Source organism: Octopus bimaculoides, chromosome 9 (genome assembly GCF_001194135.2).
Source record: "Octopus bimaculoides isolate UCB-OBI-ISO-001 chromosome 9, ASM119413v2, whole genome shotgun sequence".
NCBI classification, from domain to species: Eukaryota; Metazoa; Mollusca; class Cephalopoda; order Octopoda; family Octopodidae; genus Octopus; species Octopus bimaculoides.
In genome coordinates, this window is record NC_068989.1 from 81,362,480 (window position 1) to 81,374,028 (window position 11,549).

General features: G+C 34.1%; 1 protein-coding gene across 2 annotated transcripts; it reads right to left on the reverse strand.

Moving 5' to 3' along the window:
* Positions 1 to 205: 205 nt before the first annotated feature.
* LOC106879287 (uncharacterized) lies at positions 206 to 9,626 on the reverse strand. Of its 2 annotated transcripts, none has more exons than XM_014928783.2 (3): positions 9,310 to 9,626; positions 2,673 to 2,710; positions 206 to 807 (listed from the first exon to the last, which is right to left on the reverse strand). In XM_014928783.2, the coding sequence occupies exons 2-3, from the start codon at positions 2,689 to 2,691 to the stop codon at positions 308 to 310; spliced, it is 519 nt and encodes a 172-aa protein (XP_014784269.1). In that variant the 5' UTR covers positions 2,692 to 2,710; positions 9,310 to 9,626; the 3' UTR covers positions 206 to 307. The 2 variants fall into 2 exon arrangements, with proteins under 2 accessions (XP_014784269.1, XP_014784268.1); XM_014928782.2 differs by lacking the exon at positions 9,310 to 9,626 and adding an exon at positions 2,813 to 3,758.
* Positions 9,627 to 11,549: the final 1,923 nt, after the last annotated feature.

Consider the following 11,549-nt stretch of genomic DNA (forward strand, 5'->3'; position numbering starts at 1 on the left):
TTGTGCCCCCCCCCCTCTGTATCATTGCCTATGTGCCAAATAAAGAAATACAGTCAGCAAGGTATGCTGTCCGGGCCAGTCCTGCAGAGACAATGAAATACATTGTCATAATGTGCGACATTACAGTTTCAATCAAAGGTTAAATTTAAGTTATTGTAAGAAGCATTTATAAAAAAAGTATTTAATGAGTAGAAACAAAAAAATATAATAATAATAAATAAATTTATTAAATTGGTACATCATGACATCCGTAGATGTAGGGTGCACACAGTAACTCTCTAAATAAGTCTCTGATATGTTAGCATTACTATTTGAAGTAAATTGGTTTTTTAAGCCACCAGTTTTGGTAATAGATATTTTTGTATGGTGTGTGGTGTCTGTAGCACCTGTGACATAAACTATGGCTTCCAGTCAGTCTACAAGTGTGGTGAACATAGGCTGTTATCTGGGAATTTGAATAGTGCGATGAGGTTGGACAATTCTTGCTCTCCGAACTAGGAGAAAACATGTGTAATTTCTCTAAATCATTTTGAAGCTTTAGAACTTCTTCTTCATGTTGTTTTAAAGTGTGTTGCTTACTTTTTTCTAGCATGCGTTTTTGAATCTGCATCTGCCCAGCCAGTCCAGCATTACTAATGCGTGTCTTTTCAGCTATTTTAGCATCAAGTTGAGTGTACAGACCTGGATATATGGATGTAGCAAATGAAGAAGAAATGGTTTTGTCAGTTTTGTTGATAAAATTGCTGCTGTTAATGCTTGTGTCCTTCTTGCTGTTGCACAAAGTAGGTTTACTCCTCCAAAAAGAAGCTGCAGAGATTAAAGAGTAGAGTTAGAACATTAATATTAATAAGATAGAAACTCATTAAGCGTTGTCAGTGGAGTTGAATATAGAGGTTTGAGCTCATGAACAATATTTAGTTATGCAACCTGGGCATTACTGTCACCAGTGATTTGCGCTGAACAAAGCACATCTCTAAAATTGTCAAAAAAGGCTGGGGGTATCTTGGCATCACTCAGCAAGACCTTTGTAAGCTGCTCTCCAACTATTTAAGGCTGTATATAGCTATGGTGCAGCCACACTTGGAATTTGCACCACCAGTCTGGAACCCTTATCTTGCTCAGGACATTGACCTCCTGGAAACTGTTAAGAGACATGCAACCAAATAAATACCATCTGCCATATTTTGAATGTCTGGTAACTGGCTTGGTAAACACCCACAAAATTATTAACCATCATGCCAACAACAATCTTGAGCACCTTTTTGAATTCCATATGTCTAACACATGTGGGCATGTCCACAAAGTCAGAAAACAGCACAGCTCCCATGACTTTTGGAAACATTTTTTCACACTCAGAATTGCTGAAGCATGGAACAAATTGCCTGCATCAGTTGCTAGCTGCCAAGACATTGCATCCTTTAAAACCACCATGCTTCTTGAAATTTGCCAACACTACACCTCATATCCCACCCCTACCACCACTCCATATGCATGCGCACATGTATATCATGACTCATACACTGTTCACTTCCCTGACACTTACACAACAATTTCATTATTATTATTATTATTATTATTATTATTATTATTATTATTATTATTATTATTATTATTATTATTATTATTATATAATGGTTTAAATTGAAACTGACTTCTTAATGTCCCTCTTCATTTTCTCTTCCATGCTGTTATTATCATCATCATAATCATCACCATCTTCATCATCATCACATGGTGATTTAAGACACAGAGTCCCTACTGCAGAATAAATGTCATCCTGAAGTGTCTAACACACCACATTCTTTACCAGTGTTTAAAATACAGAATGTTTGAAAATCGTTTAAAAATAATTGTTTCCTAAAAAGTGTTACAGCAATAGCATGAGCAAAGCTATCTTAAAGATTTTGAAATGTCTTGAAAGAAGAGCTAATTACAATATGGTATATGTTAGAAGGAATAACAGACTTTGTCCACTCCAAAATGATTTATGTTTTCTTTGCATGAAATGTAGAGTAATGTATGCAGTAGAAATAACTACTCTGTTAAGGATAATAATGTGAATGGATGATAGGTTGCGGGTGAAAGACAGCTGAATAATGCATGAGACTGAATAATGCATGGAAAGTGATCAGTTTTTCAAGATAAGGATTGCGATTGTGCTTGTAAGTGTTGAAAGGTACCTGTTCCATTGTTATTATAGTCATTTCTTGTGTCTTCAATTTTTAAGGTAAACTATGGATACCTCAAAGCAATATCCTTCTTTATTTAGGTTGCACAAGTATTACAATTCTGATGTATTGTGAAGTAGGAAATGAGCTTTGGAGTTTCATTAACGGTCGTTACATTAATTGTCTTTAAATTACATTCAAAATATACAAAAAATAGTGGACTTCAACATTGTCAATTTATTTGTTTTTCAGGGTTAAGACCCAGTGTTTGTTTAATAAGAATTCTAGTGTCATTATCAATGATTTCTAAGAATCCATTTCATAAAATAATGATATATTTCCAACAAAGATAAGTAATACAAGATTGATATGATTTTATGATATAGAAAATTGTTCTAGCTAAGAAAATGAGGAAGGTATTGTTTTATTTTGAACAAACTTAATTTTCAAGAAATTATGAATTAATTTTAAAATGATAACATTTTAAAAATATTAATATTGTACCTGTTTTATGAGTTTCCATGATTCATCTTAATTTCCACCTGGTATAAACAGAAATATGAAATATAGTTTTAAACCAAAAAAAATCTTGGTGAAGTATGAATGAGGACAAAAAAAAAAAATGATGGGTGTATCATACATACATTGGGCATTCTCCTGCCTTGACCAGTTCCTGCTTTTCCCATTCATTTGTACAAACCATTGACCAGTTTCTTACACTGAGCAGTTCCTTACACTGGTCAGTCCCCTACATTGCCTTTTCATCAGCATTGACAAATTTCTTACTTTACTCACTCATCTGTATTGGTAATTCACCAGGATTGACCATCCCCTTCCACTGCCATTGATCTGAATCAATCACTTACTTCATTAACCACTAACTTGTACTTTACTGTACTGACCATTTCCCTGTGCTGGCCAACCTTCTATACTGACCATTCATCAGCCGGGTCCATTCTTCTGAAGTGACCAGTCCCATGTAAGGTCCAGTCATTGCTTCATTTATACTTCTCTTTCATGCATTAATCCAAGGATTGGGTTAAATAATTTTTGATCCAAGAAATGGATGGATGAATCCAACTGATGGGTTTCTGTAGAGAAAACATGTGCAAGAAGAAAATTCCAGGGGGTTGTTGTCTGGAGATAAAGGGTTGGAAATTATTTAGGGTGGGGTTTTAGTTGTGAAATCTAGTAAGGGTGTGAAAAAGAGAGGTGGAAAAATTGGGTTGTGTGCAAATAATTATTTCAGAGGAACAGAAACCATTATAGCAGCAGTAGAAAGAACAGACTGTGTAGAATACAGTATATCAGATGAACTTATTTGGATGTTGTTTATAATGTTTGTGAGTGTGTGTGCAGCAGTTGCCGTATTCTAGACATTTTAGCAGTGCTGTAATGCAGTGTAAATTTGTAATGGTTCAGTAGCTGTAAATAGCTGAAGTAGTTTCTTACTTTAAGTAAGTTCCACCTTTGAGATACAATTGTTGTAATAAGTGGTTAACAGAGTTTATGAAGTACTTGCCATAACTGCAGTGGTTTTAGTTATCGGTTGCCTATCAGTAGAGAGGATGTTCTATTACAAGTGTGCTTTCTGATAAGTACAATGACTGTTTTGATGTTGATGAGAGAGATTAGGTTGTGATGTTTCAATTTGAGGATATTTTTAATGCCTTTGTTTTTAAAAGTAGTGCATATCTGACATGACATGTCTAGCTTACATATAGATAATGGCTGTTTGTAGAAGATTATTGAGGAATGAATGGCATTGTCATCTGCATAGGAATATATTGATTAGATGTGCCAACAGGTTGATTATTAATGAAGAAAAAGAACATGCAAGAATATAATCAAGCCTTTAGATACACAAGGATCGACGGGGTATTAATCAAAGAAATAACATTGATATACAATACAATGGAAAGGTTGACAAGAACCATCTAATTCAAAAGATATGAGTTAAAGTGGAGCCCAGACTTTGGATGCTTTGTTAAGAAGGTTTTACTCAAGACACGACAGAAAAGGCAACAACATTGCTTTCAATAAAGTTCTCAAGGTTCAGAGATCATTGGAATACAAAATATTAAATTCCCAGAAGATTTGACTCTACAAAAAAATAGAATGGTGGTCAGTGAGAAAGGGAAGAAGCTGAAGATGGAAAAGATGGTGACCAACTACTTTTATCATTTGTGAAATATTGGCTGTGAAGTGACATGTGGTGGCTGGCAGGGTTGACTAGAAACAATCAAGAATTTAAATAGTTTTTTTTTTCAGTGTTAAAATAGAAATCCTTTCAAATGGAAAATAGACAACCAAATGTAGAATGTTTGTAAGTTTATCTAAATTTCTCATTTCATTCAAGTTTGTTGTTATGTTCATATTTTTATGGCACAGAAACAAACTGAATTAGAGCTTTATGGCTGATATAATTTTATTATTTAAACTGCTGACCCGTGAGAAATTCCTTGAGGCTGATAATATTTAAGAATCAAAGTTAGCATCTTACTATATTTTAGTATTGAATCTTTCCAATTCTCATTCTGATCTGTTGGTTCATTTAAAGACAAATAAATTAATGTAATTCTAAACCGAGATTAAGTGGCTTTCCTTCAGATAAGATTAACTATTCACATCAACATACAATTATTGATGGCCACACTAATGTAATTATTTTTGCTTTATCAATAATGAATATATTCCTCTTATAATAACTTGAAAGACCAATATAGAGTTTTCAAATATCCAGTCACCATGAATTCTGCATTACATCTTAAGTACTTCACAAAGTCAGTGATTAGAAGATGTTAAACTAGGTTAAATTTGTGATGTTTTATCCATACACAATAGAATATTGTGTCCCACAGTGTATAATGTGCACTGTTTGTTATTAAACATTGGGTCTTATAAGCTACCCTATGCATTATAGTGTTATAAGATCATTTTCCTAATTTTTAAATGTATATTCCAAGATTTTCAATTGAGACACCTACTTACATTTAAGGGTCATGCTTTCGTAATGTATTTTTAGTGAGATTGGCAGCAAGACAGCTGCTGGGTACAAGCGGGTAAATCTGTTTTAGATACTCAAGGGAAGTACTGTAGTTGCCAGGTGCAAGAGGACAGGTCTATTTTAAATACTGTAACCTATAATTATGTAAGCTTGTATATTCTGTTTATTCTATTCTATATTCTCATCCAGTTTTACAATAAATATACCGATACTGGATTTTTAGCTTAAAATCTAGTAAAAAGAAAATAGAAATCTTTAGCTACTGTGCTAATTTACAGGTAAGTATTTCACCTTGAATCATATTCTTTCTGCTGACTTCCACATTCCCCTTTCTGATTGCTCATTGCACTTTTAACAAAAACAAAAACTCCCAATGGATTCCAAGCAGAAACAGCTATCATATCTTGCTAGTTATTAGCTATTAGTTATCAAATACACTAAAATACTCAGCAATAGAACTGTTGCCAGACATTTTGTACCATCATCTACTGAATATGTCATTCAAACATGGAGAAGAGATGAAGTAAAAATCAAGACTTTAGGATGAACAAAATGCAATTTTTGAAGAAGAATCGAGAAATGGTCAAACTTTGAAGAACAAGTGAATGCTTAGATTGTTGACTATAGAAATTCTAGGATTAATATGCCAACAATGGAATTTATTATTGATAGAATATTGGAATTTCATAAATTACTCTTAAAAGACTAGAAAGCAAGAAGATTTAGAAATGGCAAAAATTGAAAGCATGAATGAAGTTCCTCTCACTTTTGATGTCACTTCAAATAAAGTCATCGATTTTAAAAGGTCTAAAACAATTACTATCAAAAGAACTGGACATGAAAAAACTCATTATATTCTTTTCTACTCTAGGCACAAGGCCCGAAATCTTTGGGGAGGGGGCCAGTTAATTAGATTGACCCAGTACACAACTGGTTATTAATTTATCGACCCCGAAAGGATGAAAGGCAAAGTCGACCTCGGCAAAATTTGAACTCAGAATGTAAAGACAGATGAAATACCGCTAAGCATTTCACCTGGCGTGCTAACGTTTCTGCCAGCTCGCCACCTTAAAACCCATTATATTGTCCTTTTAGCTTGAGCAAATGATGGTAAAAACATTTCCAGCTTTCCTTAAGGTGGAAAAAGAGGAAAACATCTCCAAAGATATTTTTGGATGAACAAGGAATGGAATTTGGGCAGAGAAAGTGTTGGTAAGACATCTCAGTGAGATGCAAGAGAAGCTATCCTTATTAGTATTAGTTAAATCAGTACTTATACCACCAATTCAACAAAATCCCTTTTTCATAATTAAAATACCAAAATTGTAGTGATTCTCAGAGTCCTCAGCTCACTCTTACAACATTTGGATGTGTTGATCAACAAACCCTTCAAAGATTTCATGCATTAAGAGTTTACAAAGCTTATGATTGCCCCAAAGAGCAAGAATTCATCTCAAATCACCAAATGAAATGTACCAGTCTTGCACACCATTCGTATACTCAACACTTAAATTTTTGACTTGCCTCACATATTCAGCTAATGAAGACAAGTGCACCAACCTTGGATTTTTAAATAAGTGCACACATGTCTAGGTGCAATTCCTATAAACATTGGCTGTACAGCCAATGAATTCCTTAGTGCATGCTCTACAAGATGTACTGCACAAGATATGAACTGCTGGAATTGTAACCTTGGTTTTCAGTTAGTTTAATCATTTTGTTACAATATTTTTCATGAAATACACTGTATTTGTTTCAATTAATTATGAAAATATCTAAGAATTAATGAAAATAACTGTCATTAGTAAGTTGGTGTCTGGAATATAAATCAGCCTGAAATTTTGATGGAAGGTTTTAAGTTTGATCACTTTAAAATGGGAAATTTGTATCATAATACCAAGGGCAGATTAGGATGGGTTGATATCAAATGGGTTTTAAATTTATTAGAGCTAGCAATACTATCAATTATGTTTGGAGTAATAGAATATACTAATTAAATATTTGCTAGTATTTATGGTGAGGTGAGAGAAGTAAAGACAAAGTTTCTAGTTTTTTACCTGGATACTGTGTGGTGGATTATACCGTGTGACCTTCCTATTTCTATTTTTCTTATAAAATTGTGTATGCAATATAATGAAGGTCACCTTCTGCTAGGGTTCTTCTTATAGCAAGGGTCCATGAATTTATGTCAAAAATCAAACCTCCAGCAGAATAATTAATTCTACATATGTTATAAAGTAAATTTCACTTTAAAATCTCAATTTAAGAGAAAAGAAAATACATATCTTATAATTGAAAGATTGTGATTTTGTTCTGGCGGGTACTACCTAACAACATATGCTTTATCACCAGATTGTAAATGATATTTTGATAACCTCTACTTTTCCATTTTGTTTTACTTCATTATGGAAATATGCCAATAATTATGTAATTCCCTATACATCAAACTAGTAGTTGTGGTGTTGCATTCACATTCATAAGGTTGTGGTTTCAATTCCCTGACTGAGTTACATGTGTTCTTTAGCCAAACACTTTATTTCCTATTGCTCCAGTTCACTCAGCTAAAAATGAGAACTAGTAACAACCACAGATGAGCTGTGTGATGGACAGGCTTCCCATTCAGTGTGGGTGGAGGCACATTCTTCTCTCAGCTGCTTAGATACAATGGAAACCAGGATAAGTCTGCCCTAGTGAGCTTGCCCACTCATGACAGGCATAAGACCTACAATATATAGCTTTATTGTCTGGCACAGTTGAATCTAAAATTTACTCTACAGAACAATCAAATATCAACCCATATTCAAAATTAATATACAATAAAATATAATTAATTTTAAAGATAGAATATGAAACACTTACCTGTTGTATTACACCATCTGCAATATCTACATGTGGTGATTGTCAGTTATACTGGTATCTATACTATAACTACAACTGGTTCTCTCATAATAGATTCTTTAACTAGAAGAATATTATATTTAAGGTCAATGTAACAGTTTCTAATTTAAAGTCATTGTTGTAATTGTTATAGTTGTTGTTGTTGTTTGGCCCCAGGTTAGCTCTGATCAAGCAGACCTAACATCAAAGCCTTCCACCAATGACCTTCCCCTCTTTATCTTTTACACAATGTTTTCTGGATTACATTTATTTAAAATTCCCTTCCTTTTTATTTAAGGGAAATTTCACTGCTATTTTTAGCTCTTTTCATTATAGTATTAAATACTAGTTAGTGGGAGTCTGGTTGTTGTTGTAATGTTTAGTGCAGCAGTGTTAGTGTGTTGGTTGTGGTTGTTTGTGCAGCAGTTAGTATAATGATTGCTATAGCACTTCATGTGATAATTCATGTGGCTGTTGTTGTAGTGTTTAGTACAGTATCCTGGGTGGGTTGCTGGTTGATGTAGTGGTTGGTGCAATAGTTAGTATAGTGGTTGCTACAGTATTTGATGTAATGGTTTGTGAGGTGATTAGTGTAGCATTTTGCTGTGATGGTGATGAGGTCATTAAGGAAATAGGTGATGTTGGTGTAATGGTTTTATAAATGAAATTATTTAATGTCAGATTGCTTCCTGAAATTACTCTGTCTTATGTCTGTCTCAAATCTTTGTATCATCAACCAACGTCTTCTTATCTGTTATTGTTATATAACTGTCCAGGGTTCTTTCAACCGTATCTGAATATAATCTTGGTAGAAATGACATTTATTGCAGACTTGATCATTCTGATTTACCACAGATTGATAAATCCTTTTTATTGGTAAAACAATATTTTACTAAAGGAATCTTCATATAATTATTTTTCCTATGACCAGAACAAATTTAATACTGCGAACAAATTTGTTTTCTAAACAAATAAAAGCAATTTTATGAGAGAACATTTAACGTTTCAGTGAAAAGTGTAATTGATCTCATGGTTAACAAAATCTGTGACTGAGTTTCAAATCCACTTCACTTAATGTTTCTACTGTCTTTTAGAAAGGTATGAATGATTATGTCATCTCATTTTCTTATTCCCAGCTTTGAAATCAATTTTACACCAACAATTCTCCACTTTCAAGGGGATGCACCCCAATTAAAATAACAAAAACTTGCTGAAATGTTTTCATTTAGTGAATTGCAAAATATAGCAAAATTTTACCTTAAAATTATGGTCATATTTTCTTTTCCTGAACAGTCTTACCAAAAATCATCAAACGTTCACTTGCAGTTTTAAATATATATATGTGTTGAGTACAAACCATAGCAATAGATGAATATATTAACAAGGTCCTAACTGATGAAATATTCAGCTGTTCATCCTATAATCTATATCTTGACCAATCATATCAACTGAATTGGGATATTCTGTGTATAAACTTGTGATTCTTCTATGTGACTGTATTTATCTCTCTGTCAGTGTTCATTCATGCTTATAAGTGTGGGTGTGTTATGTGTTTGTGTGCATTCATTCGAAGGTATATGTAAATATGTGTGAATTTACTGCTGCAATGTTTCTATGTTTTCTATTATTGCACTGTTTGTCCTTAGTGGATCTCTGTCATGAGTGTAATCTCATCTTCAACCAAACAGCGAGACGATAACAAGTTGTTTGGTAGGTTAGTTATTTACACAGGATATTACAGATGGTTTCCATTGTGAAGCCCACACTAAGAACTGCATTATTATACAACTGACACTATTTGTTTTATTTCACTGACATGTGAAAAACAGTTGTTCTACTTCCATTAAAGAGTGTAGTCATGCAAAATCAAAAGAATTTCCTATGAATGATCAATAATTTCTCTCGTTATGAACAACCATTACTAAGATATCATGTGGTGAATGGAAAATAGTGATGATGAGGAGAAAGACACTAAGGGTGATGATGATAGTGATGATGATGATGATGATGATGATGATGATGATGATGATAACAACAATGACAATGATGACGATGATAATGACAATGATGACAATGATGATGATGATGGTCCTCACACTAATTGTTTGACTAACTTGAGAAACTATTAACTCTCTTTACATGTTTAGTATTTGTAGATAACCATTAATATAGACTTAAACGTTTTTTTGTTTTTTTTTACCATTGTCTTCACCAAGTGCTTTGGAAAAATCATCACTTTCAGAAAATTCAAGACCTGATTTACTTTTATCATCGCTAACATCCTTGAACTGCAACTTGTATTTCGGCCAAGTATGATGACAGGCATACATACATACACTGTTCCAAACAAAATTCATCAGCAGCACTGTTCTCTTCTGTCAGCAGCACGACCACAGTTTTCAAAGGTCATTGGTCATCAATTTGGCTGGCAGGCACTTCACATGCCTCAGGTGGTATTTGGCAAGCTGCAGCCATATTCTCTGGTTCTTAACCAGGGTCCTATATAGGATTTTGTTAAAATTTATCAGGCATAGGAGTGGCTGTGTGGTAAGTAGCTTGCTTACGAACCACATGGTTCCGTATTCAGTCCCACTGCGTGGCACCTTGGGCAAGTGTCTTCTACTGAGGGGGTCTTGTCCTGCAAATGACATGGTGACCTCACTGCTACCGGTGTCACATAAAAAGCACCCAATACACTCTGTAAAGTGGTTGGCTCAGTCATAGAAACCATGCCACACACATGGCAGAGTTTAGCACAGTCTTCTGACTTACCTCATTTTGTCAAACTGCTCTACCCATGCAATCGTGGAAAAAAAATGTTAAATGATGATGATGATGATGATGATGATGATGATGATGGTGATGATGATGATGATGATGATGATGATGATGATGATGATGATGATGAAATGAATATCAGTCAGTTTTGATGTTGAATGTTTTGTTGCTTGATCAATCGATCTCTTTGCACATTGGCATGAAAGTGGCGGAGTATTCCACAGACACATGTACTCTAAATGTAATCCTCAAGTAAAATCAGTATGAAATTGTGTGTGTGTGTGTGTGTGTGTGTGTGTGTGTGTGTGTGTGTGTGTGTGTGTGTGTGTGTGTGTGTGTGTATGTGTGCGTGTGTGTGTAAGACAAGGCTAAATTTTTGAATTTTGAATTGCAATTTTTGAATTGCAATTCAAACATTTTCTACCCAATTTTATTTACTACCCTTGGGACAACCCAAGACTATGTTTCAAAACACTTGCCCGAGATACCACATGAGGGAATCGAACCAAAAACTCTGTGATTGCAATGTAAGCTTCTTATCCACTCCAACATGTGAAAAGATTGTGATTGAAAGGTTGTTAGCAATGCATCCTTTCTTTTGGACTTTTGATACGGGTACATACCTAAATAGTCTTTATGATCATTGCTTTTCCAAATGCTACTGTCACCCTCCCATCCATCTGCACATTAACATCCCTGTTGTTTGCTGCCATCACCAT